The following is a 17,115-nucleotide window of genomic DNA, read 5'->3' on the forward strand; positions in this document are numbered from 1 at the left end:
ATATCTCCTTTAGCAACAATTGCAAACTATGTATTTGTCCATCCAGTCCAAATCCATCTCCAGTTTGACTGACTGTGAGTGCCTGACTTACCTTACCTTACCTTTTTCAAAACCATAAATGACATGAAAACAGCCCAATATTTATGTAATTATACCATTTGTAACAAAACTAATTTTGTACAAAAAACCTAAGTATTAAATCAATGACTAATCCTAACGTGCAAAATTACCATGGACTTTCAAAATGTAAAAAATTATACTGATTATTGTGTGAAACATACTTGAAAAAAAAAAAAAAAAATTGTATTTTTGTTAACCTAGTACAAAAATGAATATTCCAGATTTTCTGAAGAGTTTTTTTTGGAAAAGGAAATGTATGCAAGTAAAGTGTTCTTTTTGTTGTTTATATTTTAGTACAGTGACAAAACCATGTTGTTATATTGGATATCCCAATATCCTATGTACAGGCAATGGCCACACCAATAAGACGATAGAAGTAAACTTATCTGTATCCAAAGTTGCTTAGCTGTTAGAGAGCGTCAATGTTAAAAAAAGTTTATAGTTGCACACAGATGCCATGATGGAAAATACCCAAAATTACAGACGAGGAAATATTTGAAAAAAAAATATATGCAATAAGTATTGTAAATTGTGACTATTAAATTTGTATCTGTACTATTTTTGAGAAACTACCGTTTACAATTTGAAGAACGACCAAAATCTGGAATTAATTCAATATACTATTTTATTTACAGAATTAAATTGTGTTAGGTACTTTGAAAATGGTTACCATTTACGGGGGAACCTGAGGCTCGTTTAGAGTGGCTTATAGTTTAAGTTTGTGGTTAATGTACGCGCTGCGTACTACGCGGGTAGTGTCTGATGTCACTGTGAGTGACGTTACGAAGGCTTTAAGGATAAATATGAGGCAGGTATTAAATTAGAGTAAATAAAAAACAACTTCCTTGCAACAAAACAAGGTAAGACTAAATTTAACGTAATTTAATAGGTACCTATCATATTATCTATTATATTCCAAGTCATAATGACGTAGACTAAGTACTGTTCTAAACAAATTAAAATTATTAGTCAAAGAATTTCTGAATTAACAAAGAAAAATTAAAAAATATTTTTAATTAGGTATGCAAAAAATATTGCTGGACTACCAAGTAAACGAGGTATAAGTTATGACGAATTAGAAATATTTTGGAGCTATAAAATACCACTACATTACAGATTGCATTTCCCTTCAATTAAGTACCTACCCATTTTGGGAATTTACATGACTTAAATTTTCCTGCTTTAGTAGATTCCTTAAAATTTCCCGAATACGCAAATAAATTTCCCAAAAAATAGTTTTAATGTTTATTACAAATGTATCCAAACGTTTTTGAAATAGATGGATTGAAAAACGAACTTAATATTTTGTACAGAGATAAACAATTTAGTAATTTAGAAGTACAAAAAAAACGGTAAAAAATTATACAAAGCATTTAAAATGGTACGAGTATTTTTTGAAACATACAAATTGTTTTGCCTAGTTTTAACAGTTCCTGCAACAAGTGTCTCGGTAGAAAGAAACTTTTTGTGTCTTAAGCGCATTAAGACTTACTTTATAAATACGATGACACAAGAGCACTTAAACAACTTATCAGTGATGGTGACAAAAAGAACTTTTGCAAAGTCTTAGTGTCAATCCCCAATTTTATGGAAGACATATTAAATTTGCAAATTTAAAAGACCGACGATTAGACTTGTTTTATAAAAACATTCACTATGTTTTTAAAATATTTTGTTAAATGTGGAGGCAAACCAAAAGCTGGTGGCATTGTTTTATATATAAATAGATAGGTTGGCTGGCTATCTTATAAAATTAAAAAAAAAGTTTTTTCTTATTTTTTAATATTGTTAAACCAAATAGGAACAATTTTTTTAATTACATTATTATTAAAAATATTATTTTATTTTTGAGCCGCCACTGTAATAATGTAATTAATTACAGAAAAATAGTACACAAGTACACAAAAAAATTGCAAGAGAAAAAGTTTAGTTTTATAATGAAATAAGGTAAGAAGTTGTATGGTGACATGAAAAAACTATATTTGCTTAGAGGTGGTCACACTTGTTTCAGTTTTGTAAAAGCAATTACTTCGATTACCATGTTAAAAAGTGGCATCTATACACAAGTAAAGTACTTTTGAGTTATTACGAAAAAATTAAAATTTTTTGTCAACTTTGACACCCTCTTGCTGCAACATTGAATAGAGGTAAGTTTATAGTAATAATAAAAATTGTCTTTATCATTCCATGTCTGTGGAATATTGGGATAACCTATACGTATTCAGTTTTTAGGAGTAAAGGTCAACTTACTTTTGCCTTGAAATTGCAAAATTTTTGTCATTTCTTTCACTTTGATTAAAGATCAATACATTTTTGTACCCTTTATATATTTCAAATGCCGTAACCGCATAAACGTTTTGATAGTCCTAGGTAGTACATACCAATGACTGCTTTTTCCAAGTCTCTATGTTCTTTCTCTGAGCCTTGGTGAAATGGTCCCAAACCTTCTTGTGGCAGGCCGCCAAGAATAATCGCTCAATTTGACTGACTAACAGGCACACGCAAATATATAATTAAACCACCATTATAACCATATCAATAGTTAATTATACTGTATCCTTCGTTCGATAGCAACACAAATGAATTTGCGATGCTATGACTTTACCATTTAAGGGAGCGTCCTAGTTGTTTGGCATCAAGGAGTTTAAAGTAGTAGAGAATCAAACCAATCGTTCTTTTTTTTATATAATAGCAATTCGTGATTACAGATTTTATTAACCCTGTTTAATGCAGAAAATATTTGTATTCTCTTTTCTTTAATACTCCAAGTTTGAGGTACAGTATATCTCGATCTAACCATTATACTTTTTACACAATTTCACAAGGAATTACTTTTGTAAACTATACTGCCTTACATATATATATTATAGTAAATGATTTTGAATTTGGAATTAACAAATATGCCTACAAATTACTTATATAATCGAAAATTTAATACTCAGTACTCACCTTAACTTTTTTAAAAGGTTGAAATGTGTGACTAAATATAGCCTAGTTATAACTCATATTATATGCACAATGAAATTTACAATTATAAAATTGCAATAGTAGAGGAAATTCTGTTTATGATTTAGATTATATTAATAATTTTTAAATAGCAAATAATTGTAAGGAGGATCGGTTGCTTTATGGGGGGGGTCCTGCGGGACACGGTGGCCCTATACTTACCGTGTTATAAAATCATTGCTGTCAATGCAGGGAAAAATATTCTTTATGACTAGAAAGTCAGTAGATTGAGATACTTGCTTGTAGATATTGAATCGAGTTTAAAATACTTAAAATATCCTTTTCTCAATTATTATTTTTTACCCAATATGCATAAATAAATGCCAAAAGTTGCAGCTGAAACTTGGCATGGCAACAGCGCACGGGGATATTGTGTTTATTATTTATAAATTGGCAGTCCTTGTTATGTATATAGGTCATTGACCTAGTAAACTATGGACTGGCCCTGGAAAGAGAGGTCAATTGCGCTGATGTTTGCAAGGCAAATGAAGCTAGTGGAGGCAAATACCGGTAAAACAAATTATGGTACACGGATATACCGGTACAAAATACCGTTAACAAACCTTAGAGTAAAAGTCATGTATTGACATTATTGATTTCTTGAATTTTTGTGTGATTCGTATGGAAAAGTAAATATGATATAGGTACATGCATGTACTGAAAGTTTATCGTACTTTATAAATAAAAAAAAATTCAAAAAACATACTTCATTTGAAAATTTCCCATTTTGTTTTATTATTCCAAATTGAATTACACAAATAAATACAAGTTCAATGTAATCCATTTTTAACGACTAAGTTGTGTATCGAAACGTTTATTTAAATTTCCCGCCACCTATCCTCATTCATACTCTATTGCGCTGTTGCCATTACTCCTTCGCATTTATTACTTGGCGGACAATAAGTCAGAACTTTTAATGTTTGATTCTTTATTTCTCTGTGAAATGTGCCGTAACCTACTTTTTTTCTTTCTATCTATTAATTAATATATTAAAGAAAAGCCAAAGAAATTTGTATGTTAAAGTGTGTATAAAATTTTTATTAAAATCTTAGCTGAGCGCTTTCGACTACATAGTCATCATTGGAGCTATTCCTAAAATATCAACAAGAGGTTGAAATGACATCATTATATAGAGCAAAAATTTTTTTTACTTACGTTAAATTTTAGATACCTACCAAAAAAATATTTAGGAAACGTTGAAAATTTTAATAAGTTCGACATAACAATATACAACATTAAATATAACATCAATCACTGGTAAATAACAAGATAAAGAAACAGAAATTGACTAACAATGTCAAACACGTGGAGTGAAATAAAGTGTATTAATTAATGATTCAAGTAAATGTCTATAATTTTTTTCATCTTACAATTTGCATTTTTTCACCTGTCATTCGATTGTAAGCATCATAGCCATTTCCTATAAGAACCTATGTTAAGGGCCCCATATTCTTTAAATAGTGTTTTCCGCAAAGACAAATAATTTCAAACATTTAATAACTGAATAATCTAAAGCTTATCAAATAATAGGAATGTTATGTCATGCCACCTGAGTATTTTCAAAGACGCTGCAGTAAAACGAATAAACAGGTGCAAAAAACGATCAAACCATCAAGGTTTTAGGTACTGAAATCTACGAAAATACTAACTTTTTTATATATAATTCCACATGTAAATGTTCTTATAACATTTACTTGCTTAGTCCTACATATAAAATTGTTTACTTTTATTTATAAGTACGTGAAAATAATTCTTAAAATGTAGGGTTAGAATAACAGCAAACGCATGTTTTACAAACGCTTTTTTTTAGTTATTATTTTATTTGAGTAAATTTAAATGGTAACAATGAATAAACAAAACATCAAGGATTTTATTTTTGTGCTTACTTTTGTTCTACACGTTTTACTTTTAAAGATTTCAGTACCTAAAAACGCCAGAAATTTCACTATTTCTCGGCCAGGAATATGGCCACCTTAAATAATCAAACTTGGCATTAATTAAAAACAAACATAAATCCATAAATAATTCACAGAATTTGATTTTGAATTGCAAAATATATCTCAATAATATGAAATTGGCTGTATTTTTCATAGCACTCGATCCTCCTTAACGAAATTAACATAGAAATAAATTTGTTGTTCAGCTTTGATTTCTTGATAAACTAAACTTAGTTAAAATTTACTTATTTGCATTTGCCACTCTATAGTTAAATCTTGTCTGTTATAATTTCTGTTCACTATGTTTGTATCTTGTTACTTTGTTGTTTTTATTTTATTCTTTATATCTATAAACAGCATCAACATATTATGATTTCCAATGCAAATATCCTGCACCTACCAACTTTCAAGAGAAAATTCGAAAAACTCCTTAAATTACAAATGGAAATTTGACATTTTGTTTCTACTATCCACAGTTCAGTGTTTTATGGTTACTTATGAAATATCTTGTATGTGTTGGTGCGATGAGTTCGAATCCGAGGTCCAAATTTCTCAATTAGCTCTGGTTTTCGAGTTATCCTAACCTAAAAGTGTCAAAGTCGCGATGTTTTGACTATTTGAGGTTTTTTGCTGAAACTATTAATGGGGTCTTAAAGTACTATACTTACTCTTTAAAATGAACTTGGATTTATCCCGATATCATTTTTTGTCTTTGAGAAATCACTCATGTTGAAATTTAGTTAACTTATTTCTTGACTTTTGAATAGATTCACAACACAGTACCGCAAATCTTATGGGTTTTTGGGCTTAGGGTTTATGAATTCGGGATTGAGCGTATTAGTCTCTTTTGTGTGTAAATGTAATTTCAGATTGATATAATGCGTAAAATATCGGCCACATATCGAATTTTTAGACATTTTTAAAGTTTTTTGCAAAATTTGATGTGATAGAGTATTTTGGAGTTCAGATTCATGATCAGCGACCCCAAAAACATGTAAAATCCCTACTTCCGGGTGCCGATGAATTTAGGTTTGTGGTGCTGTGTTGTCAGTATATTAAAATAGTAAGTATTTACTTTAAGACCCCATTAATGGTTTTAGCAAAAAAATTACCTTTCCATGTAACATAACGTCAAATATATCAAAACATCGCAATTTTGGCACTTTCGAAAACTAGAGCCAGTTGAGAAATTTGGAAAAGTACATTCTGGTTTGTGGGTTAGAGGGTCGGCCAAATTTTGTCAGCCTGTGTTATTTACTAAAATCAGTTAATGATTTTATTCATTTATTTTGTATTTTGTCATAGAAGGATACTTGTTTTAAATTAAATTTCTTAATTCAGTTCAATAAAATTTCTACATTGAATTCAATATCATTTATATATGGAGCGTTGCAAAATTCCACAAACAAAATTTTACAAATTGGCTGACCAAAAAAATTAAGATGTCGAGTTTTATTTCATTTATTTTATAGTGCAAAATTTACACATTTTTTATAATACAGTAAAACTTTGCCGTTCGCGGATTTATGGCTCGCGGATTTAAATTTATGCGGTAGTAATCGATGTCACCTTTTCTTTGCCGTTCACGGGACGTTTGCTTTGTCATTCGCGGTCTGAATTATACACATAATTCTACAGATGAAAACCTGATTATGAGAAACCATAAATATTCGTAAGTGTACATATGCAAGAACTTGATACATATCAAACCCTTGGCCTTGTCTCAATTTATCAATTTTCGAGAATAGCATAACACAGTTGAAGTTACATATTTATTGCTTTCTCTATAATAGGGTTCAAAGCAGTGCTTATGTATGGGCAGCTTTTAAAGTGCTTGCTTGACGATTGCAACGTTTAAGGCTTGCTATACCAGACATAGTTTTTCTCATATTTTGCACTGTTTGGAAGAAAATCCAGAAATATTGGTTAAAGAATGCTGGAACCAATTTACTATTTTAAATGCAATAGAAAATATTGCTGCCTCCTGGGCGGAGGTGAAATTGTCAACCATTAATGCTTGCTGAAGAAGCTATGGCCTCAATGTGTTCAGGAAAGTGCAGTAGAACCACATTCACAGAGAAATTGAAAAAATTGTAGAAATAAGTAGACAAGTGGGGAGAGAAGGTTTCGAAAATATAGAGGCCGAAGACGTGGAAGAATTGATCCGAAATGAAGACGACGGTCTCACTTATACAGAAATTGAAGAACTAATTAGAGAACACTTCGTTTTGGGTTCAGAAGAGGATGAAGAATAAAAAGTGTACAAGGAGTGTTAGACAGTTTAAAACGTGAGATTGTTGAGACAGATCCAGATATGCATAGAACGCAATGTTTTCGAGAAAAATGTCTAAATGTGATCAAATGCACATCGTGAATCGTCACTTTTTTCAAAAACACTGCGTTTTACGAAAAAATATGAAAAGATAAAAAGTTTCTAAATTCAATGCCTTTCTAGCGAACTAATCATTTTTAAGAAAATCAAATATGCAACCAAATTTTTTACCAGAAATTATGTAAAATAAATGAGAAAAACTGAAAAGATAATGAAAACATTCCATCCTATATCAAAAAATGAAGTGTTCATGAACAACTTTTTCTTTAATTTTGATAAGAGTACTAATTTTGTCGGTGGAATACTGCAATATCCTGTATAATTTACTAACACTTTACACCACAAATAATGAATTACATAGTGTACCGATTCCACTGAACTTAATATCGCCTTAATTCCTTATTGAATTTTTTTATATACCTACATTGTTCTTTCTACCTTCACAATATCACATCCGTTTTAGACACAAGATAATAATAAATGTATTATTTGTAGACATATTTATTGTCGAACACCAATTGATAACTAAAACCAAATAAAGTAAAAATACTTACTAAAAACTGCTGAGATAAGGTACACTAANCGTTTTGGGTTCAGAAGAGGATGAAGAATAAAAAGTGTACAAGGAGTGTTAGACAGTTTAAAACGTGAGATTGTTGAGACAGATCCAGATATGCATAGAACGCAATGTTTTCGAGAAAAATGTCTAAATGTGATCAAATGCACATCGTGAATCGTCACTTTTTTCAAAAACACTGCGTTTTACGAAAAAATATGAAAAGATAAAAAGTTTCTAAATTCAATGCCTTTCTAGCGAACTAATCATTTTTAAGAAAATCAAATATGCAACCAAATTTTTTACCAGAAATTATGTAAAATAAATGAGAAAAACTGAAAAGATAATGAAAACATTCCATCCTATATCAAAAAATGAAGTGTTCATGAACAACTTTTTCTTTAATTTTGATAAGAGTACTAATTTTGTCGGTGGAATACTGCAATATCCTGTATAATTTACTAACACTTTACACCACAAATAATGAATTACATAGTGTACCGATTCCACTGAACTTAATATCGCCTTAATTCCTTATTGAATTTTTTTATATACCTACATTGTTCTTTCTACCTTCACAATATCACATCCGTTTTAGACACAAGATAATAATAAATGTATTATTTGTAGACATATTTATTGTCGAACACCAATTGATAACTAAAACCAAATAAAGTAAAAATACTTACTAAAAACTGCTGAGATAAGGTACACTAATAAATAAAGGTACTTACACTGTAATAATATTCCTTGCATCCTTCCCTTCATTATATCTTTGGCCTTTTTCAGCTCTTCTTCGTACTGCGTCTTTTCACTGAGCAAACGTCTTACATGAGAGTTAGTAGACTGGATCATGGAATAAAAGTTATTGGCATTCCTTTTATTACAGTCACCTCGTTCCAGCCAAGTAATAACTATCTAAAATTTATATATATATTTTTTTAATTTCCTTTACAGGTTCTACTAGTCCAGTATATAGGTAGATCTCACCTTGCAAAAAATATGTTAAAAGGTTTTATTTTTTTATATTGTTCGATATGCTGTGGGTAATGTAATGCAAGTTTGCGACCTCGAACGACCTGGTGAGAATTTTTAGTGAGCAAAAAACCAGGAAATTTCCGGACTTTTTTCAGTTTTTCGCTTATAACTTTCAAACTATGGTTTCTAGCGAAAACCTCGCTATTACAATCATTACAGAGTATAAAATTCTGCGTCGAATGAGTACCTCAAAGTTTGATTTTGATCCAGTAACATGGTCGAAATCGACGTTGGAAAATTGAAATTTTATACCATTTTGTTAGGTAAGTATATATTTGTATATAATTTATATACATATTGTACCTTCTATGTAGGTACATCTAGGTATAACAGGAAATGACATAGTAAAAGTTTGAATTAAAATGTTTATTATTCGAAAGGGGTAAACATTACAATGGATATATAAAACATGGCAAATGATGGGGGAATTACATAAGTCTTTGACATTTAGAAGGCTCAGGTTGATCGTAAGTTTCCGGTACCGGACAAACTGATGCAACGTAATCTTGTTCACAAGCTTCAACATCAAGTTCCTCATCTGCTTCAACCCAATCCTCATCACTGTCTCCCTCATCAATCTCAATTGGCAGAGTGTTAGTGCACGAAATTCCTGAACAGTTTTTGCAAACTGTAGTGCAATTCAAACCAGATTTTCTGCAGGTGCATGCACTATTGCATCCTTTCTTACAGCTGCAGTATATTAGTTGCAGCAAAGTCTTTGGTGCTGGATCGTTTTTCATTTTGTTTGGAATTGTTTCTCAATAAGGGTACACAGTTTGGTCTTTCCATGGCAGAATGGGGATGAGGTTGTATCACAACCACTGAATGCATGTGGAAACATAATGTAGTGAGGGTCATACTGATATGATGACGTTGAGAAATAGGAGTCACCTTTGCCACTCTTCCCTGGCTTGAGGAAGTATATATTTTTGCATGAATTGGATAGCCCTGTCAGCACAACAAGTACATCAACATCCTCACACACAACCACATTATCGAATAAGGCAACTTTTGACAAAGCTGTATTGACGATAAGAAAGTCAGCATCTTCTACTGCTTGCAACACTTTGATTGAGTGTTCTTCCAAAATTTTTTTCAACATATGAATTAGATAGCTTTTATTTCTTTCGTTTCCCAAGAACTTCTCTTGGGAAACGACAGTGTTGCCTCGTCAAAAATTATATCAGCTGAAATGTTCACCTGGGAACGGCGAACCCTTTCTGAGCTTTTAGTACCTCGATGAAACACATCACTTGGGTATCCATCAAACAAAATTATTACTTCTGACCCATAATGCCTCTTGACATAGGTGACATACTTTTTGCAAATAAAACCAAAGGATTCGTTGTTTTGCCATACTACTTTATGAAGGAGTAACCCCCCATCCACGACTACCAACTTATTTTTCAGGTGCGATAACTGGATATCCTCAGGCTTGAAAGCTCTGTAGAATAATGATTTGGTACCTTTTCGCAACCCCTCCTCACTGAACAGAGATAAGGGGTAGGGAGCAAGCTCGTATGTGAAGTACTCCTTTAAATCTTCGTCGGACCGTTTGGCTATAGAGATTCACTGGAACAGTGTCATTGGGTCAACAGCAGTCACCTGCACGGAGCCAACTTTTATGGTGCTTGTGACATCTGCAAGAGTGATCACCTTATCCTTTCGTTTCAAATGTAGGTTTTTGAAGTTTTGACCAATCATTTTTTCCATACAAGCCTTGCCTATATCTTGAGAGGATTGACAATTAACCTGTTCTCCACCTGTTACTCCACTGCTTATTGACATTATAGTGTCACTTTTTGGAAACAGAGGGTGCTGAACAAACCACTTCTTTAGTTTAAGTGAATCATCCATATCTCGATTCACTCGGGAGGGCCTTGCGTCTATGTGCTGCTCAGATGAAACTGCAATCACTTGACAGTAAGTTTCCATCGCGTCACAAACGTATTACAGATGGACCTTTCCTTGTGTCCACTTTGCAAGAGCACTGTCAGTGAAGCCTCTTCCACGAGTAAGGCCTCCACTGGTTTTCATAGACCTCATCATTGTCTGTTCTATGGTCATGTCGGACCAAATACCGCTCCAGAACTTATCACTTCGTCTTATTGTAAAATAACCTTCTCTGGTAAACCGGTCAAATTCAGCAGGATTCATCTTCTCTTCCAGTGTTACCATTTCTTGGACATAAAGGTGAGCAGTTTTTGCATACAAAACATGCCCAGCTGCATGGAAGAATGGTAACATTTTTTGAATAGTGACCAAGTGAAGGTTCCAGTCAGCCATCCTCTCAGCTTCAATGAACTGCTTCACAAGGGTCACCATTTTGAAGTACTGGACCCACAGTGTAGAGGTTGGTCCTCTTTTTTCAAGGGTTTCCAAGCTGTTGCTAAATTTGCATACAATCTCCTGAACCTCTTCTTTGGTTTCAAGGATAAGTGATGAGTCTTCTGCGAGCATACTTTCAATTAAACTCCTGTCTTTATCAGTCAGGGTCACAGTGTCCCAAGCCAGGGAAGCCAGAACAGAATGAGTGAGTATATGTGCTCTGACAGCACGCCCATAAGCATGACCAGACATGATTTTGTCTACACTGTTTGGTGCATATATAACAGACACTGCATCTCTTAATCCACTTCCTGCCATAATACTTCCTATGCATCCCATAAAGGACATAAGGAGATGAAACCCTACGAGTCTCACAATCACATTTCGTACAGAAGGATCTCCACTATGAACAATATCCACTGCCTTAATATATAACGGCTGGTCAAAGGTCACTATGCAACTTTCCTGTCCAAGTTCTTTACATTTTTGTACTGCGACCTGAAGAGAAGTATAAACTGTGTCGCTGTGTGAAGGTGGAGCGTTGATGAACGGGAGATACAAAATTTTAGAACGGGCATACTCCTTTTTGTTTGTGGCCTTTTCCATAAAACCATTTCAACCAGGATTTCCAGGAAAATCCACCCACTTCCCATACAGCCACACAATAACAGTAACAGAAGGTAGTATGTTGCTAGCATGTCATGTACAGTTATATTTTTCAAACCTTCCTTCATTGTACACGTTTGTAGCTGTACAATTCCACATCTTCGAACAACCTCTGCTGATGAAGAAAGGCGTTTTCTTTGTACACATTCTTCAGGAAGCATTGCAGAGTGCGGAGTGACACACATTATCCCTCTCATTGAATGAAATGTATCCAATCCACCAGCAGTGTTGATATTTGAATCAGCATTATCAAAAACGAATTGGCAGAACGCTGTACCTAACACTTCTGGTTTGTTTGACCTTAGTACACATGATGTTTCGAAACGAATTGCTTTCCAATATGACGCAGAGAATCCCAAGGACGATAGCAAATCAATCAAGAGTCTCGATCCAAATTTCTTGTACAGATAAATACTTATTCTAATCAAGATCGGGGAAAGAAAAGAAGAGGGCCTTGCTGCTGAAATGATTGCATGTGACAACGCCACTATTTTCTTCCTTCACTTTTCCAGGTCACCTCTCTTATGTTTCATGACCACAGTTTGAAGAAAGGCTAGCAAAGTGACAGGAATTGCGGAATCACTGCTAGAGATGCAGTTGTCATCGGCTGGTGGATAATGTTGCGTACAGTGATGTAAGTGGGTCATGTGACCAGCGCATGACCGATATCGTGACCTGTCATGACCGTCGCGTCACATAGAAAATAATCGCGTCATGACAGTTTTTGTTTATTATTATTATTATTATTATTTATTACAGTAAAATAAAATCACTCTATAGGTACTTTTGATGACTTTATTAATGTTAATATTAAATTAATTTGTATTAATTATTCATTGTCAATGCGGTAAGAAGTAGGTTTATGTTCCACCTGGTGACGTGGTGTCCTTAAAACTTAACCAATGGTAATAATTTTTTGTTTTATTACTTTATACTTGTCATCTATAGCCAAAGAACATGTGTTTTTTGTGTTGTTTGTTTTGTAGTTAAAAACTTTTTTGATATTAATATAGTTTTGTTGTCGAATTTATTAAGGCAATATTGAGATTCAGTACGTGGAAGAGCGAGTAAAATCGAATGGCGCCACCAGGTTGCCTAAATCTTTGTTATAAATATGTATCCTGCTAATAAAGACATTATTATTATTATTAATTTATATTTTAGAAAAATTGACTTTTATTTTGCATAGCGAGGGGATAACAACCATTTACATTTAAGTACTATTATTTTTCCTAACTGAAACTATTTATGACGTGTAATGACCGTCATGACCTGGTCATGACGGCTATGACCGTCACGAGTTTAAATGACGGTCATTTTACATCACTGGTTGCGTATCATGCACAATTGAGCAGATATCTTGTAGAACGATTTCTGCTGCAGCTGTTACAACTCTGATGCGTTCTTCTGCTTCGTTTTTTTTCTTGTTTTCGCAGAAGGAGTCAGCGAGGATTTTATGACCAACATTTAGAAAACAAATCACTGGGAATCGATTCCCACGCTCAACATACAGCACTTCACTCCCGTATTTCTTGAACAGACGAGATTTTATTCTTCTTACATCTGGGCGACATTCGTCATCAACTAAGTTTAATAACTCATCCACTGAAAATTGGCATTCGTCTGAGTGTTCTTCTAGGTATGCGCAGATGGTTTCCATTGCCCTATCTACATAAGTGGCAGGTTTGCGCCCTTTGTTCTCTCCACTACTCTTTTTGTACAGTTTTTTGTTACATGAGTTGTGGTACCATGCATCTGCACCGACCAAATCCAAGTGCTCATTACTCAGACGTTCCGCAATTTTTTGGGCCCATTCATCTCCACGAGCGGCTGCTGCTTCTTTCATGGTATGTTTGACCGAAAGTTTCATTACTTTATGAGTCTTAAAACGGTCATCATCAGGATTCCGTTCTTGTCGTTCTAAAAATGATGGGGTGATCCCCTCCCCACACAAAAAACAATGTTCTTGGAAATTGAAAGGCTGTGTTTTAGAACGAACAGCTGCTGACAGTGACACCGTTGGTTGTGGAGCATCTTTATATCCCCGGAGAACATAAGCTGCTATTAATTTTTCGGTGTACTTTTTCCGGCAAGCATCATGAACGGTCACTTCATGTACATTCTTCAACAATCGCTGGTGGTCCAGTTCTTTCCGTTTTTTGCTACATTCCAACAATGTTTTTACACCTTTTTCTTTAACTGTCACATAACGTTCACTTACAACGCGTTCACAAATGAAACAAACCTTTTGGCTAATTTTAAAACTATTCAAGTAACAAAACTATGTACCTGACTAAAACTATGTACAACTATGTCAGTAACTATGAACAACGTAAGTACAACCAAAAGCAAAATATACCGAACCGGAATGCTTTGCGAGCAGGAGAGCACTGATGAACTGAAGGGGGAAGGGGGGATAGTATCAGGTGAAGCGGTAGTACCTAGACCGATTCTGATTGGTCCTCAGACTACCAGTCGTATGTGATCGGAGTCGACGAGTCGCAGGAGGGAGGGGAAACAATGTAACAAAGCCTCGTCGAACAAGGATGGGTTCCCCAAACACCTGCCATTCTCTATATCACTCCTTCACTCAATCTCCCTTTCTCTCCCCCTTTCCGTCTTACGAAAAACAAGGTAACACCTGCCTTTCTACCCCCTTTCCCCCCTTACGAATCTATGACACTTCCTATTTATTTCTAAAGGTATGTCAAATGTTTATAAATACGTTGTTTAAAACGTATAATGCGCAGCTTGTCACTTAGAAGATAAATTTTCCGAATAAGTGGAAAAAATGTCTATGCTGAGGGTAAGACTTGCCCACAAAAAGTTTTCCCCAGGTCGAACGAGGTCGCAAACTTGGTTTTACACTACCCACAGCTTACCGAACAAGATAAAAAAAAACCTTTTACCCTATTTCTTGCAAGGTGAACCCTTCTCACACTACGCATATACTGGACTATACTGCAAATAATTAAGATTTAAAAATTATTCTAATTACTAAAACTGACATCTACACAAAAATTATTACTTCTTTGTAATATGATGCAAATTTTGTAACAGTTGATATGTTTCCATGGCTGTTTTACTGTCTTTAAAACAGAACTTGATTGCTGTACGCTGTTCAATATGTGGTTCCATGACAACTATCAAAAACTCGCATCACGCAAAACGTTATAAATTAGTGGTAGATACAGATATACTGATGAAATTTAGTTCAATCACCCCAGAAAACTCCCACTATGTAGTTCCATTGACTACACATATATAGCGCCACGTACTTCGCCACAATAAAATCGGTATTAAAACTTAATAGTGTGTGTATACAGGGTATCACCTAACGAATGTCGCATACTTCAAAGATATAATATTAGTCCAATCAATCTGTCACGGCTTTATGTTAAATTTACAAAAAATTTCACCTGGAAATTAACAATATGGTGATATAGGAAAAAAAATTCTAAGATAGTGTATTTTTCCTGTGGCGCATAAACGGCGAAGTTAACCTAAAAAATTCATAAAAGTCAAAAAAACGGTTTTTCGCTAATAAAAAAAAAACGAACTCCAATCGAAAAAGTTAAATGAGAAAGTTGTAGCTATTAAAAAAAACCTATCGATTCGTATTTTTAAATATATCGATTGCTGTATTACTTTTCGAGATATATCGAAAAAACCGTCAAAACTCGACTTTTTTTGTTTTTGCTGTATTTCTTGTAAAATAAGGTTTTGAAACTTGTTAATTGCTGAAAATGTAGCCCTCGCAAGCAAAAAAGTATGTTTTTTTTAAATTAAAAAATATAGTCGTATAGAAACGAATCAGCGCTCATTTTTTTCGTTAAGAGTTGTACTTTCATGGTAAAAAAGAGTGATAATGATTTTATTCATTTCAAGTGTCCAAAAATTACTTTGAAAAAAGTAAACATTTTTGCTCGCGTTTTTCTTGAATATCGTTTTCGATATTCATTTTTCGATAATGTCTATTACAGGAATCGATTGCTGGCATTTTTACGCGAATTTAAAAAAAAAACGTTGCTCTACAACCTTCTGAAGCCGAGATAATTTTTTTTTCAAAAAATTACACAGGCCGCTATTTAAGTGCTACTGCGTCCATTCTTACAGAGATTGAAGTTGAAAACATATTTTCAATAAAAAAAATACTGTAGTTCATTTTAGCCGATTCTGCATTTTTAATTGTGCGTCAAACTGAGACATTCGAGGATGGCGCGAGCTAAATGTAGCGGGCGGCGAAGTGAGGATAATGCTACTCGGCTGCTCCGAAAACTGAATTCGCGCGTTCAAAAGCGCTCTTACTTTCAAAATCTTCATTATCTCGACTTCTGGACGACATACAAAAACTCTTTTGTATTTAATTTGGAGTAGCTCGACGAGATAAACCAAAATATGACGTTTACGACAGCCTCAAAAGAATAATTACAATTTTAAGAGAATGGGGGACATGTAGAACATTTATTATAAATTAGTACTTTCTATTACTGCCACCTTTCAGTTTATAATGTTATTATCTTATTTAGTTTATTATGGATACGTAGTTATTTCCAAAAAATATGGGGTATGTGTTAATAAATACTTTCTGTAATATCTTCATAACCGAGCATAATTTCGACTTTTGATAGGTATATATTTTTTGTGTGGAATAAAATTCTCTACCTATTTCTAATGGTTGTGTGTAAAAATTTAAACATACTAAAAAGTTACAGAAGAATGGTTTAACCTAATAAGAACATAATCACTTTTTTTTTGTTTAAGCAAGTTTGGTTAAATCGACACCATTTGGGTTCTAGATTATACCTTTGAAGTACGTAAGGTTTGTTAGGTGACACCCTGTATACAAAAATATTTTTAAAATAACATGTTTTAAAACAATAACAATTACAAAATAGAAAAACAAAAGAAAGAGTAAAGTGTTGTACCTGAACAGCCTTAGTGAAAGAATCGTCTTGTTTGATTTTCTCAGATACAGCGGCTGCCTCATGATCTGTATAATGTACAACTGGTGGTGGAGACGGGGGTCTTAGTCTTTCTTCTTCCATTCTCTCGCGATGGCGTTGTTCCCTTTGCAATTGTCGTTGTCTGCATTCCCACTCATACTGATCATCTCTAGCCTAAAGAAAAAG

At 33.6% G+C, this 17,115-nt stretch overlaps 1 protein-coding gene across 1 annotated transcript in view; it reads right to left on the minus strand.

Moving 5' to 3' along the window:
- The window catches only part of LOC108915597 (ecto-NOX disulfide-thiol exchanger 2), a 28,858-nt gene that overhangs the window by 10,580 nt on the left and 1,163 nt on the right, over window positions 1-17,115 (minus strand). The window contains exons 4-6 of the mRNA XM_018721666.1: window positions 16,912-17,103; window positions 8,686-8,869; window positions 2,502-2,608 (exon numbers count right to left, since the gene is read on the minus strand). Of these exons, the coding sequence (XP_018577182.1) occupies window positions 2,502-2,608; window positions 8,686-8,869; window positions 16,912-17,103 (483 nt within the window). The remainder of the gene's footprint in view (window positions 1-2,501; window positions 2,609-8,685; window positions 8,870-16,911; window positions 17,104-17,115) is intronic.

Source organism: Anoplophora glabripennis, unplaced genomic scaffold, assembly GCF_000390285.2.
Source record: "Anoplophora glabripennis isolate ALB-LARVAE unplaced genomic scaffold, Agla_2.0 scaffold1338, whole genome shotgun sequence".
In the NCBI taxonomy this organism is placed as follows: domain Eukaryota; kingdom Metazoa; phylum Arthropoda; class Insecta; order Coleoptera; family Cerambycidae; genus Anoplophora; species Anoplophora glabripennis.